Source organism: Tenrec ecaudatus, chromosome 13, assembly GCF_050624435.1.
Source record: "Tenrec ecaudatus isolate mTenEca1 chromosome 13, mTenEca1.hap1, whole genome shotgun sequence".
Lineage (NCBI taxonomy): Eukaryota > Metazoa > Chordata > Mammalia > Afrosoricida > Tenrecidae > Tenrec > Tenrec ecaudatus.
Genome location: NC_134542.1, coordinates 81,540,047 through 81,562,517, shown reverse-complemented (window position 1 = coordinate 81,562,517; position 22,471 = coordinate 81,540,047). Strand labels below are relative to the sequence as shown.

Genomic DNA, 22,471 nt, shown 5'->3' with positions numbered 1-22,471 from the left:
AGCTATCAACTCAATGCGATCATTTCAGAATGACAACAGGCTACTTTGCAGAAATGGAAAGGTTGATCCTCAAATTCACATGGAATTGCAAGAGTCCCAAACTGTCCCAAGATTCTTGAAAATGAAGTTGGCAGCCTAATTTCAAATTTTATTATATATATTTTATATTTGCATATGTATATATCTTGACATAACAATCAAATAGTGTGATAAAGATAGACATGTAGACCAATGGAATAAACATAAATGCATATAACCTATTAATTTGTAAGAAATATGCAAAGATCATCCAGTAGGGAAAGAATAATCTCTTCAAAAAATGATGCAATTGAATATCCATTACGAATAAATGAAGTTGGACTCTTTCCACCAGACATGAGAAATTTCTCAAAATTGATCAGTAGCATAAATACAAGAGCTTAACCTATATCTCTTAAAAGAAAGTATAGGAGTAAATCTTCATGACTTTGGATTTGAACATGGATTCTTGGGAATGTCACCAAAGTATAATCTAGTAAAGAAGAAAAAATAAAGATAAACTGGACTTAATCAAATTAAAAACTTTTGCAGTGAAGGTTTTTTTTTTGCCATATGCAGAAAGTAAAAAGATAATCCTGAGAATGGGAAATAATATTTACTTATTTACTAATTAAATCATGTGTCTGATAAGGGTAAAAACTTTTACAATTCCACAGCAAAAAGACAACCCAATTTAAAATTGGGCAAAAGGTTTTAATTGACTTCTCTGAAGAAGATATATAAATGACCAACAAGCACAAAACATGTTCAATACCATTAGTCACTAGGGAAAAGCTAATTAACCCAAAGTGAAACATCATCTCATATACATCCCAAACAAACTGCTGTAAACTTGATTCAGAAACGAAGGTTTCTGAGACTGTACTGTAAATCTTCTTGGAGCAAACAGTCTCATCTTTCTTACTTGGAGTTCCCAGTGGGCTTGAACCACCAACCTTGCTGTTAGAAGCCCAATACCTGACTCGCAGTACCACTAGGGCTCCTTTTATAGCAAGGAAAATGAGACAAAGCTTTAATTAATATCCCTCATTCAGGTTGGCTTCAAGTACTTTGAATACAACATCCACATTCTGACAGCTACTGCATTTAAAATTTCACTTTCTCTAATTTATGAGAATACTTCATGACTGCAGAATAGTAATTTTTTTTAAATTTTGTATAAAAGGTACAATTCATAGAAGAAGAAATCCCATTCTTGACTATTTAAAAATCTTAACTTCTGTGAAACTGAAGATCCTAAAAGCAAAATTAAAAGGTAAATGACCTAGTGGAAAAAAAGAATTGTAACCCATATAACTGACAAAAATAAATAACAGACAAAAATAAATCTAAAATTTATCACGAACCTCAAGATGCGAATTAAAAATAGATAAATGGACAAAAAGTGCGAGCAAGCGTTTCACAGAGGAAGCAAACTGTCCAGTGAGAGCGACAAGATTTTTCCATGTAAAAAATTACAGGGAGATACAAACCAAGACGTTAATGAGATATTTCTCACATTCAACTGAATGAGAAAAATCAAAAGCAAAGTTGTAATACCTAATAAAATAAAAAATATCTTATAAACTTGAAAGGATGAAAGTCCCTCATCACAGCAATTCCTGAACATGCACATCAGGGGACACGCACGAGGGAATTCTGCAGCACAGTTTGCAAGGGAATTAAAAGTAAAACTCATATGTTAACTACTGAGAGAATGGATAAAACTGTAGACGATTTCTATAATGAAATACTATACAGCCATTAAAAGGGATGTGTTAGGTCTATGCATTTTAGTATAGATATATCTCCCAAACAAGGTTGGATTAAAAAATTACATGTTGCTGAATGATACATTATGACTGTATTCAATGGAAAAAGTCAATAAAACTACCCACAATAGGTTAAAGGATATTAAAACTAATGTCAGAGGTTCGGAAAAGATAGAAACAACATCTGTGACTATGACTACTTTTAGGGAAAGCAGAAAGGAACTGGTACTAGGAAAGGCATCAAAGAAAACTGTAACATCACCTGTAATATTCTACTTCATTCATGTGTGAAAATGGAAACTAAGTGAAAAACATTATCATGTACAATGTTGGGTGAGGCTATGAATGTGCTGGTTACATCAATATTTGTATAAAAAATTCTTAAGATTTAAAAATTACTATTTAGAGAAGATAAATAATATAAACCATATAGTTGGTCGCACATAATTGCTCAAGATTGCTCATGAGCCTGACTTGCAGCTGCTTAAAGCTGCAGTGCTCACTATAGTCTGGATAAACGAAACAACACATTTGATAAGACATTTCCCACCAATCTCTAAAATGCAGCTCAGTGTCAAAGAAAAATAACAACGACACATTTTGGCTATGCAATCTTTGATGTCTTTATAGCACCAATCTTATATTTTAAATAGTGGAGGGCACTGCCAAAGACAGATTTGGCGACCTGCTTTCAGAAGGTCTCAGTCTAGTCACCCCCACGCAGCACTTCTACTCCGCACATGAGTTGGCATTGACTTGATGGCAACCACCAACAACATATGTAAGTTCAATTTGCCCATGAGTCATGACCTGGAAAATGTTCCCGCCTTCATTGCCTGGTCTGCAGGTGGTACGTGCTTGCTTGTTTTAAGCTGCACTTGCGTTAGCCGTTTGATGATCTGAGTCCATTATTATTTCCTAATTTTCCTCCATTACTCTTCTAGGATTTTTTTAGGTATTTGTGAAGCCAAATGTCAATTACATCTGCAAGTTCAAGAGAGCTCTCTTTAGCTTTCCAAATGCCTTTACCTTGCAACGCATAAAAGAAAATGAAAGAAACACTGCTAGGTACTCTAAAGAAATCTTTAGCATAATACAGAGATAATAGTAATAATATTTTGATGTGTGTTGCAAAACAGCGGCATTTCTTATTATGAGTCATTTTAAGTATGGGCTTTTAATATAATAGACTTTACAGAGTTTAGGGCCACAGATGCATATGTGGTCAGACATTTTTCAAGACCCTAGGCAGTGCATGACCGTACTTAAGTTAATCGCTATATGTATATACAGATCAATGTATATATACATATACTTATATATAATTTTCTTAGTAAACATTCATAAAGTGGTAAGATATCTGAATCTCTTTATGTGGAATTTAAGGATACCACATGCAAATAATGCTTAACAATAAAATATGTTTTCAAGGTCCCACCAATTCACAGAGGAATTGCCATACCAGGGGGCCAAGAATATGATGAAATTATATGCATATGCTTTTCTATCACTGTACTTTCATAACAGCAAACAAGTGAATCCCCCCCAGAAACAAACAGCTCACTTATATCATTTTGAATAGGGCAGACGTTTCTGAGGTCTGTGCATTTATCCCTTTCAACCACCCAGCCTCTTGATGGAGTCATAAGGAAAGGACTCAGCTTATTTCCTTAGATGTGGAAACTGAACCCTTGAATTAGAAAATACGAAAGCTATGAATTCTATTCTCTTAACACCTGACTTTCTCAAATGACCATCTATCGTCTAGGAATGCTGTTTTCCACACACGCTGCTTCTACGCCAATTTGCTGATTTAAAAGCATCAGACAAATCAAGAACCAGGACAAATGAGGCAAAATAAAATGCAGAAATGTGGCTTCGAGCGAAAATGTCTCTGGTGACCTTCGCCTCATATGTCCTAGTGGGAAGAGACTCCCTCAGTTGAGGGTCACACAGCCTGGAAATTCAGACCGAACGTGTTAATATCACAAAACAAACGGTAAATGGCTCTGAATTACTTTGCTGTCAATAACATGTTAGACAACCTTTTAAAATATAATACTCTTTGTGTCACACTGATTAAGTACAAGTACATGTGCTAATGTAAATTTTTCTTTGTGCTATGGAGTTAATCATGAATTGCCTTTTTGAGAATTATTTCCAAAGAAGACAGCAATTCTCTGAAAACAATAGATCATAACTAGTTTACAAAATGTTCAACAAAAATATTTTATGGCAAGTCCTAGAAAGTTTGTTGTGGGTATAAAAATGTTTAAGTAAATCTCTTATGTTATAAATAATATATACACCACATACCATATGATGCATATCAGACATCGTAAATTATAAATATGCTTAAAGCAACGAAACATTGGAGTTTAAATGTCTAGCAATGGAAGATGCCTTAATTTACTACATATAAATCTCTCCTCAAATGTGTCAGACCTTCAGCAGATTATCAAAATCATTTTAAACATTGTTAATGAAAAGTGTTTTCATGAATATTTTGGTGATTGAGAATGGACTGTCTGTTCAAAAATGGAATGATGAATTGATATCTGTAAATATGAAAACAAGATAGTCTAACAAATACTAAATCAAGCAATGTTCTAAGCGCATGTAGAGCACTTTCATCCAAACCAACAGTAAACCCACTGCTGTCCAGTCAGTGCTGACTCACAGGGACCCTCCTGTGGGTCTCTGAGACTGGCTGTTTCTGAGAATAGAAAGCCCCGTCTTGCTCCTGTGGCGTTGCTGGTGGTTTCACACCACCAACCATGGGGATCGCAGCCCATAACCAGCACACCACCAGGGCGCCTTGCACTTTCCCCAGGACCACCATACACTGCCAGAGGATATCTGTGGGTCTTTGCCTTGATCCTACCTAGTATAAGCCTTTGTGACAATCACAAGCTCTACCCTCTCTGCTTACATCGCCTTTCCTTATCCCAGTCTTTGGAGCTCAGATAAAGTGAGGCAAGAGTCCACTGCACCCGTGAATTTTTCTATGACTATGAGAATTTGTGCCAAACACCAAGATCAATCAAAACTTAAGCAGGCAATTAAGTAGTCATTCATGCATTCATATCAATAGCAAATTTTATACTTGTTCTTTCTTCTCCTCTCGTTGGGCTAATTCCTTCTTCTTCCATAGCTTCTCATTCTCCTTTGCACTCTCTCTTCTTCTGGCAGAAATATCCATTTCCAGTCTAGCTACCTCTTCCTGGTGGGCTCGCCATTGAAGAACCTGAAGTCAAGAGAAACCTTGTTTTCAATAGCTGTATCCTTTCAGCTGTCTTCCTGGGTCATAATGAAGCTAGGTTCTATATCAAGCAAATGTATCACATTAAATTTGGCCCAAATATGCATTAAAATTTTGTGTATACATATGTGAGATATGTACTGGTTCAAATAAGAATGCAACTTTAAAAATTACCTCATGTAGAAATTCTTCACTAAGAAATCCTAAAGAGTCTACAGATGATGTCAAAGAATCTTTGAATTCCCATGAACAGTATCTAAAATTTTCTGTGTTTGTACAAACACATCTTTCTCAAAAGTAGGTATCCCACATTCAAAAAATCTCAAATGGTACAAAGAACCTAAAAGAAAGTTTAAGAATGATTGACATATTTCAGCCCCTTTATTTTATAAGTGAGGCAATAAACTCAAAAAATGAAATAAAATGTTAAGATATTTAAAAGAAAATTCTACTAGAATGTGCTATTGATATAAATAGAATTGATATAGCATTTCTTAAGGGTATCTGGCAATATGTATCCTAATATAAAATAAGCAAACCCTTAAACTCAATTCTAAGAAATCATCTCAGGAAGCCAATTCACTAGGAAAATATGTACAAATTTCCCCAAAGCATTGTTGCTTAAAACAGAAAAATTGGAGAGTCTAAGTAGTTAGCAATAGGATAGGGCTTAATTTAATTGTGACACCTTCATAGAGTGCATGCCATCTAAAAGGATGGTATATACCTGTATACACAACATGGAAAATGTGTAGAGAATACTATAAAATATAAAAAGAAGCAGGTCCCAAGCCTTATTCATAAAGTGATATCACTAATACAAAATACCAGCACTGTACTTGTGCATATGAAAAAGATGTGTAAGAAGGCTTATGAAAATAATAATAGTTACCTTTGAGTATTATCATTTCATATATTTAAAAAGAATATTCATTATATTATTTTCTACTGAGAAACATTTTTACAACTAAGCCAAACCAAACCCCTTGCCATTGAGTTCATTCCAATTCATGGAGATCCTCTATAGGGGTCCAAGGCAGAAAATCTTTAGAGAAACAAGATAACTTTGTCATTTTCCCACGGAATGGCTGATGGATTTGAACCATGTTCCTTGTGGTTATTTACCAGTCCAACACTGAGCCGACAGCACCTCCATGAATCTATTGATCATTCATTCACTCATTCATTCATGTGCAACAAACATCTCTTATCATTATAAGCAAAAAAACAATAAAACTAACAACAACCAACCACTTACCTGGTTCAGGTATATATATGGCAGAAGAAGCATCAGAGAAGAGGGTACAGAAGTATGCACAGCTCTTTTCAGAAAAGGGTGAAACTAGCATTCTCAATTTAATGACCCATATTTGACATGAGTATTTTCATAAGCATGACTCATTAATGGTGAAGTATAAAAATGTATGAAATAATAAATAAAATTATTTCCTATAAATATGATCAATTGAAGCTCATTTTGCAATGACCTTATTTTAGTTTTCTAAAAATAATGCCTTTACACTGTTTATCAAAATAAGTAAGAAAATTACTATTCTAAATTTTCTTGCATGCTTAGGCTTCTCTAGACTCTTGCTCATTCTGACCACCATATTTGCCTACGACACAAGGGAGAAATGCTAGTGCTAGAACATACCATTTGGCAATACTGAATGACATAACAGACCCTAGTTCATGATCATCCATGGCTATCAAAAACAGCTGATAAGAAACTTCTAAATGGATTAAGCCAACTGCAGGAAATTGAACACACTGTATTTTAGAATGATTTTAAATACACACTGAATGTAGATTCTTATTGGTCAATCAAATTATCAGAGAAACAAGTAGACATTATGACCACTGACTGAAGTCTGCAACCCACCCATGAACTATCCTTAGCAGAAAATAAAAGTGAATTCAGCAAGTATCTTGAGCTATACAATCAGCAAAATTCAATATGTGGGAAATATTAAAAGACCTAACAAATACAAGAAAAAATGAGGAAATAAGGACTATAGTAGATTAGTAGATTTAATATGCATATCAACCATTTTCAATATGTGGCTCATGTTTGAATCCTATTTAAATAAACTCGGGGAAATTATGAGCTAATTGGACATATTTCAGTACTTATTGGCTAGTTGATTCTATTCAGGAAGTATTATTAATTTTTGAAGATATGATAATAATGTGGTTATGCCGTACTTAAAGACTCATTTTCTTTAATTTTCGAAGTCTCTGCCAAAATACCTGGAGTCCTGGTGGCATCATGGTTACATGTGGGACTGCAATCTGTAAGGTCCGCCAATGGAAACCACCAGCTGCTCAGAGATGGAAGACGGGGCTTTTTCTGCTCACTGAAAGAGTTACAGCCTCAGAAACACACAGGGGCAGTTCTACCCTGTCCTGTACATGTTCACTGTGAGTTGGCATAGACTCAGTGGCAGTGAGCAGCCTTTTGGAGTTTCATACTAACGTACCAACAGATTAAATAATAAATACCTGAGGTTTGGAGTTGAGCGAGGATTCTTTTCTATATGTTTCCAATTTTTCCACATTCAAAAAATTTTAAGCTAAAAGACGTCATAAAATAAATACCCATAGAGATTTGCATAATAGAGTACTACAGTCTCAAGTTTCTGAGACAGCAGAAAGAAATCAGATGCATTGAAATTAGAAGGAGGGTGAGGGAAGAATGCACCCAGCCTCTCCAAATAATGAGAGTATGGCTCTACATGATCACGAACTTGTATTTTGTGATATGAAGTGATAAGAGTTTGCTTTTGGAAGTACTCTTCCCAACTTTTGATTTAAGACTAACTTGGGAGCGTTATCATTGGAGGATCTTTGCACACATGATGTCTTATGGTTTGAAGAAGTACGCGCATAAGCAAAGGCTTACAGTGGGAGAGGCTTTCTGTTTCTGTTTTCTAAAGCAACCAGTCCAATCAATCCCCATCTTACCCCCAGTTATTTTGCAATTTCTTCTTTGTCATATTGTGAACAAAAGGTGCTGTTTCTCCCATTCTTCAGGAAAGATAGAATAATATGGATTTTAAAAATAGAAATGGAATCAAGAAATGGTTGCAAGTTCAATAACCAAAGTATATGCGATAGTTAATGTGAAACAAAGAGAAGAAATATTTTAAAATATTAGCAACAAAACAAACCCAACAAGCAAGGCTGCATGAGCCCTCAGAGACATAAATGGCTTCGGGAAATTCATACCGGAATCATGAAGATGGTCAAGGACCTCTAGAGACTTATATGAAGTCAATCATTGACAACATCATTTGTAATTACAAACAAGCCGAAAGGAAGAAATGGAAGAGTGAAGGAGAGAAAGCCATTGGGGCTACATTGTATTCGAAGTCCCTAGAGTTGTGAGACCTTGACAATGAGAAACAGACTCCGCAGTAGTCAGTATCTAAGCACGATGGCACAAGTGGACATGTTCAGACCGCACCGTGGGCAGGGTGAAGATTTTGGTAAGAAAAGGGTGCCGTTGAAAAGAGCTTTATCCGATGGGTCCCCACTGAGAGAGCCACGGGATTTGGATGGCACCCATGTGGCGAGAATGACAACTGATTATGGCATTTTCAAGATGCTCAAGAATGAGAAAACTGGCAGGTGGGCAAAGAAATCAATATCAGCACAATAGGCTGAAGCCTCGAAGACTTATGTGTGAACAGTGAGTGAAAAGGAAGAACGCGCCGGACGAGAACTTCAGCAATTTGAAGACTTGCTCATTAGACAGAGTGAAGCAGAGCATGAGGACATAGCTGCATATCAATCATGACCCGAAAGAACATGACCACAGTGGCAGTCAAGAACACTCTCTCTGGGGAGAGTCGCTTAAATGACTGACGGCAGGATATCTTTGTGGGTCTTTAATTAGTGCTTATCTTAATGTCCTTGCCACAGGTATGGTCTTTGAATGAAGCTTTGGCTTAAGCGACAGCAAATAGCAGATTTATGGTCCCTCCACTGCAAGTGAAAAATTAGAAGTTTACAAAGTAAAATGAAAATGGTTAGTAGCATTATAAGTACTCCTAATGTGAAGCGGTTTAAATGGAATTGAAAGCACATACATTTTCAGAAGGAATAGAACACTAGGGGGAAATGAAGCTCGGGAAAACTTCAAAGGTAATCATTGAAATTAACATCAAGGCACAACTATTAATACATATAATTTTACATCAAAGTTGAAAGCCTTGAAAAATTCTGCTATAAGTGGCAGTGTGGTAAAAAGGACATGAATATTGAACTAATAAGACACCTACTCTTTTAGTCGGATCTCAGTCACTAACCAATTACAATGTTCATTGGAGCAAATAGCTACCTAGTTCTCCTCCATATTAACTAAAAGGACTGGATCAGGTGACCTCTAAAGTTCCTGTCTGGCATAATACTTGATTCTATTTTACATTTCCCTAATATCAGTAGATTACACCTGCAACATGCTCTGCCACTTTCTTCTGCCACCCAAATGAACTGTAAAGACTAACATCAGCGTTTAGAAGCCTTTTACATGATAAATATAATTAAACATTAATATTAAATCCTATCAGCCACACTTACAGAAATATTGCATGATGCAAGTGCTTTGTAGTATCAATCCAAATATTAAAAACTACCATGTATAAGAGTTTATATTTCAGGCCCATGCTTTAAACATGTGGTCTGATGTAATCCCTGAATCAGCTAGCCCATCTCCTTCATCCTTCAACTGGCTAACTTCTATCTATTGTAGTCAAATCTCAGTTTAGATCCCATTGGCCCAAGAAACCTTCTCTAGCATCTCTAGGTGAGATGCCTCTCCTCTGCACCTTACACCACACACACCAAACCATTTGGAATTGCCAACAGGACTATAAATTTGAGGGCGAAGACTAAATGTGTCTTGTTCGTCATGGGCTGGATTTCCAGACCAAGGGAGAGTGATGATTCAGTGGCGGAATCCTTGGTTTTCTTGGGGGAGACCTGGGCTACTCATGACACACAGCACCGCTTTCTCTGTCAGAGGAGGCCCCGGTGCAGCTGTGAGTGAGGTTGAGCAGCTGTCGTAGCGACATGGGAGAAAGCCTCTGCTTCGGGAGACCCATAAAAACCCTGTGAATCACAAGAATCCCACCCACAATCAATGACGGGGATGGCCAGAACTGGGCAGCTTGCTTCATTGTTCATGGAATCACCAGGGGTCAGAGCCAAAGCTATGCGAGCCAACACCGTCATCTCTAGAGCCAGCACACAGCAAAGGGCATTGGGAGAAGTTTCAAGAAATACTTGAATTTCTAGAAACTGACTGAATGAGTAGAGATTTAATAATATGGTAAAAAATTGGATTGACAGTATTTTCCGCACCCCCAACCCCACCCGACCAAGGTCTCCACCTGAAGCGGATCCATCCAGACTGTGCCCTAGTCTTCGAGGCTCATGGGGGGAGGTCTGGTGGTGGCCAGGAATTCAGGAGCCGGTTGTCCAGGGAAAGTCGCCTGAAACTTCCTGCGCTCTCCATCTTGCCAGCTTCCAGCTACTGCCGCGGACAGCTAGACCTCCAGCGCCATCCATTTTCTGGGCTAGTGGATTCGTCAGGTAACCAAAGAAGAATGGATGCATTTGAATTGTGGGGCTGAGGAAGAATATTGAAAGTACCAGGGACTGCCAAAAGGACAAACTCTCCTGTCTCCGAAGAGTGCTCTTAGAAGCAAGGATGGCGAGACTTTGTCTTAAACACTTTGGGCAGGTTGTCAGGAGACACCAGTCCCTACAGCATGTTTGCATAAATACGTGTGGTAAACATGTGTACCAACATGGGTAACAGGTTTGGTAAAGCAGAGGGGCTGCAAAAGAGAGGAGGGCCCTCAACGAGACGGACTGTCACCGGGGTTGAAACCAGGGGTTGAGTTTAGGAACAGTTGTGAGGATGGCGCGGGGCAGGACTGTGCAGCGTTTCTTTCTGTTGTGTGTCGCATCAGTAGGGGTCGGAATTGAGCAGTGGTCCCTACCAAGCATGACCTCTACCCCGGGCTAGTCTTTAGAGAGCAGATTCTGACTCCTCTGCCATGGCGCTCTGGGTCCGTGCTTTCCCATCCTAGATATCTTAGGGAGAGGCAAGCTCCACTGGTGTTGTCTGTTGTAGAAAATATTTAGGAAATGGTGTCACGATTTTCAATAACTAATTTATATTTCTCTTCTTTTAAAAAATAATTTATATTTCTATCTAGGTTATAGGACATGTGGGAGAAATGGCAACCCCCTTTTTGTTCTTTCTCTCTTTTTTTCTATTAATGTTCCTTTGAGCTTCTAAATCCTGTTCAGCTGGGTCTGGTAGCTCCATTAACGTCTTTACAAATGTCTCACTATTTTTCAATTTACCTACCTAAGCTTTTTTTTTTAATCGTATGTTTCCCCTTGATGTTTAAAGTTCACTCATGAAATGCAGTACCTGTAAATTCACATAGGTTATTAAAACTTTCTGTTCTCTGGTTGGCATTTTTGCTTAACAAAAAACATTTGTTTTTACCTCGTGGTTTCACAAATTGTCCCTTCTTTTCTTGACTAACTGCATAACTGTCTTTTTTTTTCTTTTCCTTTTTCAATCACCTTTCTTTGATAACTACTTTCCATTTTCAGTGGCTTTTTTTTAAGTCTTTCTCAAGACCACAAAAAAATGATGACCTATTATTTTCTGGACTACACATTTTGCCTTTTGTTGTTTTTTCTTTAAAAAAAAATCCTCCAAAGTGGTGTTTAATTTGGTCCTGGAGTGCCCAACCTTAGTACAAAACATGACCTCAGAGGAAGAAACAATTTAAGTGCCCATAAGTAAGAGAACTATTAACAGGTGTTGTTTCTCGCTAAGGAGGCCTGGCGGTGTAGTGGTTACCCGTTTGGGCTGGTCCTCCCAAGGTCAGCAGGTTAAAACCATCAGCAGCTCCTCAAGAGAAAGAGTGGGCTTCTTATTCCCGTAAAAGGTTATAGTTTCTGAAACCCATAGGGGCAGTTCTATTGTGTCCTATAGGGTCACCATGAGTCTGAATCAACTCAATGGCAGTGAATTTGAGTTTTACTTTAAAGGAACAACTGCTGCTACTGGTTTGTCACTTTTAATGAGCTGTGGTAGCTGACATGTTGCTGTGATGGAGGCTGGGCTCGATGCTATCAGTATTTCAGATATCGGTAGGGTCACCCATGGTAGGCCAGTGGATCTTCTAGATTAAAACAGACTAGGAAGAAGGAAGAGGTGGCATACTGAAGAGGAATTAGCCACTGACAGCCTTGTGAATAGCAGTGGAATATTGTCTGCCAAAGTGTCAGAAAATGATCCAGTAAGGCCGAAAGACTCAAAACACACTAGGAAAGCACTGCCTCCTCCAAGAAGAGTTGACCTTTATGATGTGGATGGAGCAAAGTTCGTGGGACTTTCATTTGCTCAAGGGGGGAAACTCAACATCAAAGAAACCATTATAAACAAATGCTAATAATGAACATGGAATATTTAAAATAGGAATCTAGAAAAACGGGAAATTGTCAAAAGTGAAATGGAAGGCATAAATATTGATGTACTAGACATTAGTGGGCGGAAATGGACCAGCGTTGGCCATTTTGAGTCAGATAATCATATGCTTTACTGTGTTGGTGGTGACAGATTGAAGAGAAATGGTATCACATTCATCATCAAAAATAAAATTCCAAGAGCTACCTTGGAATATAATGCTATCTGTGATAGGATAATATGTGTGTGTATAAGGAAGACCAGGAGCCCTGGTGGTCCAGTGGTTAGGAGTTGGGCTGCTACCTGCAAGGTCGGCAGTTTGAAATTAACAGTGGCTTTGTGGGAGAAAGAAGAGACTGTGAAAACTGACAGGAGCACCTCTACCTGTCCTACAGGGTTGCTATGGGGCGGCATCGACTCAATGGCAGTGAGTATAGGGGTGGCCAGTTAATTGAACTATTATTCAAATGTTTGTACTCACCTCCAATGCCAAAGATGAAGAAACTGAAAATGTCAACTTCTTCCATCTGAAGTTGATCAAATATGTAATCAACATGCATTGATAATTACTGGTGATTGCAATGCAAAGAGGAAGGATTGTAATTGGAAAATATGGTCTTGGTGGTTGAAATGAAGCTGGAGATTACATGATAGACTTTTTCAAGATGAACAGCTGCTTCATTGAAAATACCTTTTCTCACCAACATAAATGGTGACTAGAAATATGGATCTCACTAGATGTAATACTCAGAAATCCAATCATTGTAGTTTGGGTTTGCATCGCTCTGATGGGTAATGATGTTGAGCATTTTTTAATGTGGTTGGTGGCCATTTGAATGTCCTCATTGATGAACCATCAAGTTCTTTGCCTACTTTTAAACTATAATTGTAGAAGTTTTATAGATACAAGGGGATACCCAGAATTTTTTTCAAAGCTATATATTTAAAATTTTTTTACAAAACAACATTATCATCTTCAATGTACTCTCCATTACACTTAATACAGTTGTTAAATCTGCGAATTCCATTCTTGGAAACATTTTTTAAAGTCATCTGTTTGGACGACTGGCAGCACCTCCCCTTGTTTTATCTTACCTCTTCTACGTCATCAAACAGCCGCCCTTTCATGTCCCTCTTCAGTCACAGAAACAAAAGGAAGTTGCACAGAGTGAGATCAGGTGAGTAAGGTGCATGGGAAAAGAGAGACATGCTGGTTTTTGCCAAAAACTGGCCCACTGAGATGGCTGCATGATCAGGAGCATTATCGTGGTGTCAAAACCAGTCCCCCATCTGCCACATACCAGGCCTTTTTTTGTCATAACCTGTTAGACCATCTTTTCAGAACCGCTAAATAGAAAGCTCAATTAATAGTCTGACCTGGTGGAGCAAACTCCAGATGCACTATCCCCTTCACATCAAAAATGCAAATGAGCATCAGGTTTGGGGTTACCCCGCTTATACTCACTATTGGAGTCTTATCCGACAAGGTTTCTGAAAGGAGTCTTCCACTCGGTAGCAGTGAGGGGCACTGATTTTCATAAAGTCTTTTGACAAAAACAAAAGTTCTTCATTTTTAGGAAAAGCCACTTATTGATTTTGTGTTCTGTTGAATGTGCTTCTGTTGTTACATGATATAACCCATTGCTAAAAGTCAGGCTCTACAGTGTTTCTCCTGTATTTTCTTCTAAGAATTTTATGATATTAGTGTGCACTAATATACGTTTCTAACTCTAGGACACTTTCTCTAAGTCACGGTCAAAACCCCTTGAAAATAACTGGGAATCCATCTTTAACCCTTCCCACTGTTAAAATGCTTGAAGTCAGTACTATAAAGACAAAACTTGTTGTATTCCCATAATTGAGCTGCAATTTTCCTTATTAATGCCTTAAACATGGTGCTGATAAGATAACTCGGGATTTGAAATGGTAAATCTGAGCCTGGGTTCTGCTTCTATACTTAGATAGCAGGGTATGTCCTTGGGCACAGTGTGTTGAATCTCAGATTAATATAAAATGGGACCATAATGACATGTATGAGGACAAGCTCACATAACACTGCTTATTTTTTCAAGATACTTATGATAGTAGAAAATTATATATTTAGTGATGACGACTGTTTCCCCATTAAAGAACAAGGCTTATATTGCTGTCCTTTCATGAGGACAGGGAGCTATATCTTATTGGTTAACTATGGCGTCTCCAGTACCTTACATGTTACCTAAAACCTAAGAGTTGCTCAATAAATATGAGGGCTTCATGATGTTGATGGAAAGATTCTATTATCTTTTGGTTCCATCTTACCACAAACTATATTTGAATGATGAATAAACCATATAAGAAAGTACAAGTTCTCCATTAAATGAACTGGACTTTAAACTCACTTGTAGCAGAACTAAGGAACTGAAATATTCCCTTGGACGCAAGGCTGAAATGCCTTAGCATGAAAGCAAGCATACTATCTGTCTCAAGGATAGGGAATTAATGGTTGTTGGACTTTGGTTCTTAGAGGATGCCAAATAAATAGGAGCCTGGAACTACTATTTATTTACGGATTTCATGCTGTCTTTGCTTTTTCTGACCCATGTTAGTCTAGCAGGCATAGTTCTGACTTTGTGAATGAATGCTATTAAAAGTTTTGTTCTATATCCAACCCACATTGTATAAATAGTGTTCAGTCATTAATATTTTTAATCAGTATGAGTGAACAATTCATGTGTTGTGGTGTAAAAAAGGTAGTCAATATATGTATGATTCCTTCTTCTTAACAGTTTTACATTATATTTTGTTGGTTAAGTTAATGATATTATTGACAGAATTACCTTATGCCCAATGGGGATAATTTGCCAAATGTGAATAATTTTTCTTGAAAAAAATTATGATGTTGCTAACGTTAACTACCACTACTTGCCTGTCAATTTATTATGTTAGGCCAGGTTGACTAGAGAATCAAATCCAGTACACTCATGTGTGTGTAAGAAAGAGCTTTATGTCAAGAAGTAATTATACATCAAGAAAACATCCCCCCCCCAGTCCAACGTAAGTTCTTAAATAGAATACTAGTCCATAAGTCCCTCTTCAGACTCATATAGCCACATGTGGTGATACGGAATTCATGAAGATTACAGGCCAGTGGGTGCCAAGCTGTGTGGATCCAAAGTGGTGGTAGCATCACGGGCTCTTGCAACTACCGGGCTCAGCCAGCAGAAAGGTGAAGACAGAGAGAAGCGGGGAGGCTCCCTGGGCCCTCCTTTTGAGAAGGCCACACCCACTAGGAGGCACCATCAGACTGTGACCTGACTGACAGGTTGAATACCACCCCTGCACTTTTATATATCTTCAAGTTGACATGGAATTATGTAACCACCATACATACCATGGTGGTTTGTGTGTTGCTGCGATGCTGGGCGCTGTGCCATTAGTATCTCAAATGTCAGCAGAGTCACCCAGAGTACACAGTTTTCAGCAGAGCTTCCATACTAAGAACAGATTATGAAGGGGGAAAAAATTAGCTGCCCACTTTGGAGGAAGCCGCTGCCGAAAACCTTATGAATCACATGGACACATTGTCAGATCGCAAAGGCCTCATGAATGAAAGCAGAAGCTGGTCAGATAGTGCAGAGAATAGGCCACTCAGACCAGGTGGCACTACAAATGTGAATGAGGATTCGCTGCTTTCTCAAATTCACAGTCATCATGCTGACCTGAATGGAGGACAGCCTGAGGGAGGGGAGCCTTTGGGTTTCCCATCTGCTGATGGGCATGACGCAAGGTGAGAAGAAATAGTTGCAGAAGTAGACTCATAATCAGAACTTGGAATTGTATGTGGAGGTATAAATCTATTAGAAATTGCTGAAAGTCAACTGAAACACATAAATATTGATATCCTAGGAATTAGTGAGCTGAAATGGACCAGTATTTGCTATTTTGCTTCATAAATCATATGATTTACTATCATATGCCAGAAATGACATAATCAAGAAGAACAGCATGGCATCATTCATTGTCCAAAAGAACATTTCAAGGTCTATCTTGCAATACAATGCTGTCTGTGATAGGATTATATATATATATATAGATATATATACATATATATGCATGCCTTCAAGGAAATATAATCAATGCAAATACTATTCAAATTTATGCACGAACTACCAAAGCTAGTAATGAAGAAATCTACCAACTTCTTCAGTCTATAATTGGTCAAGCATGCAATCAAGATGCATTGATAATTATTGGCAATTGGAATGCAAAAGTTGAAATTAAGAGGAAGGAATAGTAAATGGAAAATATGATCTTGGAGATGGAAATGAAGCTGGAGATAGCATGATAGAATTTTGTGAGAATAGCAACTTATTCATAAACAAATACCATTTCAACAACACAAACAATAATTATACATGTGGACATCTCCAGATGGAACACAGAGAAATTAAATAGACTACATCTGTGGGAAGAGAGACCAAGGAGAAGCTCAATGTCAGCAGCTAAAACTAGATCAGAGACTGACTAGGAATAGACAATTGTTCATATTTAAATTCAGATTAAAGATATAAAGCAAATCTAAGAGAACCAAAATATGACCTTGAGTCTATTCCACTTGAATGTCAAGGACATCTCAAAAAAAGATTTGTTACATTAAACACTAATGATAGAAGACTTGATGAACTGTGGGAGGACATCGAGAACATAATTCATGAACAAAGCAAAAAGTCATTAAAAAGACAGGAAGAAAGGATCAACATGGATGTCAGAAGAGACTCTGAAACTTGCTCTTAATCATACATTAGCTAAGGGAAATGAAATAAATGATGAAATCAAAGCACTAAAAAGAAATTTCCAAGTGCAGCTCAAGAAGACAAAATCAAATATTATAATGAAATGTGCAAAGACTTAGAGTTAGAAAAACATAAAGGAAGAATATGATCAGCATGTCCTAAACTGAAAGAACTCAAGAAAAATTCAAGCCTCAAGTTGAATATTGAAAGACTGTATGGGAAAAATATTGAATGATGTGGAAACCATCATAGAATTCCTGTACCAAGAAGAACTAGTAGACATTTCAAGAGGTACCTTATGAGCAAGAACCAAGAGTGCTGAAGGAAGAAGTTCAAGCTGTACCGAAAGCATTAGACAATAACAAGAATCCAGAAACTGGTGGAATACCTTTCAACAAGCCGATGAAGCCCTGGAAGCACGCACTCATTGATGTGTGGAAATTCTGAAGACCACTACTTGACCATCACGACTGACCAACACGAGATCCACAGTTGTACCCATTTCACAGAAAGGTGACCCAGCAGAGTGAACACGTTATAAAACAATATCATTGATATCACAGGCAAGTACATTTTTGCTGAAAGTCATCCAAAGCAGACAATACCTGCAAGATATTTACTTGTGTTTTATAGACTATGCAAAGACACTCAACTGTGTGGACCATGATAAATTATGGATAACCTTGAAAGGAATGGGAATTCCAGAACACTTCATTGTGCTCATGAGGAACTTGTACATGGATTCAAGAGGCAGGTGTGATAACAGAACAAGGGAATGTGGCAAGTTTTAAAATCAAGACACATTTGTGACAGGGTTATATCCTCTCACTATATTTATTCAATTTGTATGCTGAGAAAATCATCAGAGAAGCTGACTCATCTGAAGAAGAATGTGGCAGTCAAAGATCAGAAGATGTGTTATATTAGGTAAATCTGCTGCCCAAGACCTCAAATGCGCCTAACCAAAGCCATGGTAGTTTTAATTGCCTCATAATGCATGAGTAAAGTGGGCATCGAATAAGGAAGACTGAAGAAGAATCAATGCATTCGAATTGTGATATTAGAGAAGATCACTGAAAGGACCATGGACTGCCAAAAGTATAAAACCATGTGTCTTGGAAGAAGTATATTCAGAATGCTCCTGAGAACCCAGAATGGAGAGAATTCACCTTACATAGACTGGACATATTGCCCAGAGAGACCAGCCCCTGGAGAAAGAGATCATGCTGGGTAACGGAAAGGGGCACGAATGAGAGGAATGCCCTTAAGGAAATGGCTTGTCACGAAGGCTGCAGCAGTGAGCTCCAGCACAGGAGCAATTGCAAGGATGGTGCAGCACCGTGTGGGGTTTCACTCTGTTGTGCACAGGGACACCAGGGGTAGGAACCCAACAACAGCCATGAGAACCAGGGGCCTGTAGACACCAAGCCCGACTCTAACGATAATGAGTCATATGACATGGCTCTACTTAAGACTAGCCCTCATGAAGTGAGCACTGAAGTTATGGGTGCTATAGAAAAGTGTGGAAGAAATTGGTTGATGTCCAACTATAAAAATGAATAGCCTCTGGGGTATTAAAATCTTGTCTTTAAATAATCAGCCATCTATGTAACTTGTCAACCAAATCCACATGGAAGAAGCACACCAGCCTGAGTGATCCAATGATTATCTATAATAAAATCCAAATCTAGAGCCATTTACAGTATTAGAACTTAAATTCTGAATACCCAGTTTGCAGAAGGCAGTTGAAGACAACATTAGAAGCCCCAGGTCTACTTACAGGGCTCCATATGAATGAAGCCTCTCTTGAAGCCCCCCTGACCATAGCTGAAGGATGTGTATCGCCTTGCTATTAGAGAGCTTTGTAAAGTCTGCCATGGCAGATGCAGTTAGGTTAAAACGTGTCACCTTGTCATTTGATGTTGCACCAGTTTTTAATATAGTCTGCTTTCCTTTCAATTGAAGTTTTTCTCTGTTTCATATTGTCGTGATTGTTTTGTTTTATTTCTTGTTGCTTGTTTATGTTGTGTATGATTTTCTGTATATGAAATCCAGGAAAGGTAATAGAGACAGTAACTGGATTAATAATTACCTAGGAGCATCATTCATCAGTAAATAAAATCATAGTTAGTCCCACTTATTAACTTATTAATACCCAACATTTTTCATTTACCACTACAGCAAAAACTCTACTACTGGGTTATTTTGTGCATTAACTACATATATCTACAAGTAACAAATGTTGAGGTGTGAGGAAATATTGACATTGACAGTAAGGTTATATGTCAACTTGACTGGTCCATGATTCTCAGGGGTTTGACAATTATGTAATAATTCCATTAGGCTGTTATGTAGTGATGTAGTCATTCTCAATTTTGTGATATGATGTGATCATCCTCCATTTGTACATACGTGAACTTTTGCATTATTCCATGGTCTCTGATAATGGAATAATGGATGAGCCTTACTAACAAATTGCCTTATTTTCTTGAGTCTTCCTTGTGAGATTTTAAGGCACGTAGCAGAGGCGTTGCTTGCTGTGCTGCTTTAACTCTACTCCTGGATCAGCACTTAACATAAAGCAGGTCCTCAATTAATATCTGCCGAAAGAAGGACTCAATGTCAAGATCTCAGACTCACACGCATCTCCTAATGCAGTCTCTACAGCTTGGATTCAAACAACTGGCATCTACCACTGCACTTCAGGGATTCTACCATTATAATTGAAGCCTTTAAATAAGCCAGTTCCTCCACAGACCACATTCTTTCCACCAGCACCTCTCTCGCACCACCTCTGTGGTCTTTTTATGCATGAAGTAGACTGAACTCATTTTGTCTTTATATAGCTGATAGAATCTGAATTCCGTTTTGAAAGATTCATCAGAAAGATTTGGCCTGTGGATGAGCAAAACTGTTCAGAAGGTAAGATCCTGCTCCTTTGAGGCACACATTTGAAAGGAAAGCCTTGAGAAAGTCAATCCGTGTAAACTTACCTTCCTTGGTGATAGGAGAAAGGACTGATTGAGTCTCCTGTTTTCATCTTACCAAAACTATTGCAGTGCCTGGTACATAGTAGGTCCTTGATATAGTGTGTTCGTTGTAGTTAGTCCTTTAATATGTTATTTGTAGTCCAAAAAGCCAAGCCCATAAAACTCATTATTAAAGCTATTTGTCATCTTACAAACAGCCCTTAAGAAAATTGAGACAACTTTCTGCTGAGTCCTAAATTGAATTTCAATATCAGGGAGTTAACATAAACCTGCTCAACCACTGAAATGATTGCCTTTGATTCGGCATTTTTGAGCTTTCTTTTCTTGGCTATGGTTAAAATAAAATACAAAGAAACTTTCTATCACTTCTATTTAAAAAGGCATTTGCTTAATTAATGCAAGTAAAATTGATTACAGGAAAGAGCAGGAGTCATCTGAAATTCTCGTCTATGATTTAGGGGGTTAAGATGCCTGGAGAGAAAAGGTGGGAGGTGTGTGTTATATCATGTAAATCAACACCAGTAAACTATTCTTAAATTCACAGGTTATGACAGCATAACCATGTGCTTCCAAGAGTTGTCTTTTCCCTTAGAATTATGATTTTAATGAACGAACCCTCAAGAGAACTACTCATAGATTAGTACCTACTGGAACAAGTTTTTATGAGAATTAGACCATTTTAGAACTAGGAAATGGAGAACAGGGCCGAATAAAAAATCTAGGGAAAGTGATTAAAAATGTGATAAAAGTGATTACAGTTTATGGATTTCCTAACTTAAAGGACCCAGACAGGAAGCCTTCAGTAAGGACACTAGCTGGACCATAGGGCTGGTCCCACCATGGGACACGGCATCCCTCGCTGAACCATGATGCTGCGGGGAACAGCATTGGAGACACCGTGCAGGAAGAGTGCATGGACTGGTCCCATCACGCTGGGGCGAGGCACTGAGGCCATGCAGCAGAGCAGCAGGGGGAGCAGAGAGATGAAACCCCCAGAAATACCAAAAATAGACTTGGGAGACAGTGTGGTACCCTATCAGACTCGACTGGAAAACACTCATAAAGGCCAACAAAACAGACCTTGAACAATTTGTAGGCTTTTGCATTTTTGTCAGTGGCTTTCTTTTTGTTATTGTTATTTTGTTCTTGCTTTCTGCTGTTGCTGTTGTTGTTTTATTGGTTTTTCCTGGTGTTTGCACTTATTAAAGTATCTGCATGTATATGTAGATAAGATAGGTGGGATAGATAATTTGGAGATGAAAAGAATGGGACCAATGGTTCCAGGGGGAAGGGGAGGTGGGGGAAAGGAAGAGGGTAGGGGAACTCCCCCAAGGACAAAGAAACAACAAGTGAACTACAATCAATGGAAGGAAGGTTGTAGGATGCCAACTGGGGCTCAGTCAAGGGCAATGGAGCAGGGAGCAATTATGAAACCCGAATCAAGGCTGAACATGATGGTGGGACAAGACGGAAGTAAAAAGGAACTAGAGGAAAGAACCAGGAGGCAAAGGGCATTTATAGAGGTCTAAATATAGGCATGTACATATGTAAATATGTATAATGAGAGGGGAATAGAACTATGTACTCATATCTATATGTTAAGAATTAAGGCTGCAGATAGACATTTGGCCTCCACTCAAGTACTCCCTCAATGCAAGAATACTTTGTTCTATTAAACTGGCATTCCATGATGCTCACCTTCCTGACACAATCGCTGAAGACAAATGGGTACATAAGCAAATGTGGTGAAGAAAGCTGATGGTGCCAAACTATCAAAAGATACAGTATCTGGGGTCTTAAAGGCTTGAAGATAAACAAGCAGCCATCTAGCTGAGAAGCAACAAGACCCACATGGAAGAAGCACACCAGCCTGTGTGATCACGAGGTGTCGATGGAATCTAAGACCCAGAATAAAACCATAACCAAGGTGAATGGGGTAGGTGGGGGGCAGGGAGTAGAGACCCAATGTCCATCTGTAGACAAATGAATATCCCTTCACAGAGGGGTCACAGGGAAGAGATGAACCAGTAAGGGTACATTATAGCACCAATGAAACACACAACTTTCCTCTAGCTCTTTGGTGCTTCCTTCACCCCACTATCATGACCTCAATTCTACCTTACAAATCAGATTAGACCAGAGCATGCACACTGCTA

General features: G+C 38.3%; 1 protein-coding gene across 1 annotated transcript in view; it reads right to left on the bottom strand.

Moving 5' to 3' along the window:
* The window catches only part of CCDC148 (coiled-coil domain containing 148), a 337,076-nt gene that overhangs the window by 120,006 nt on the left and 194,599 nt on the right, over window positions 1-22,471 (bottom strand). Inside the window, exon 12 of the mRNA XM_075529709.1 lies at window positions 4,897-5,037. Within this exon, the coding sequence (XP_075385824.1) occupies window positions 4,897-5,037 (141 nt within the window). The remainder of the gene's footprint in view (window positions 1-4,896; window positions 5,038-22,471) is intronic.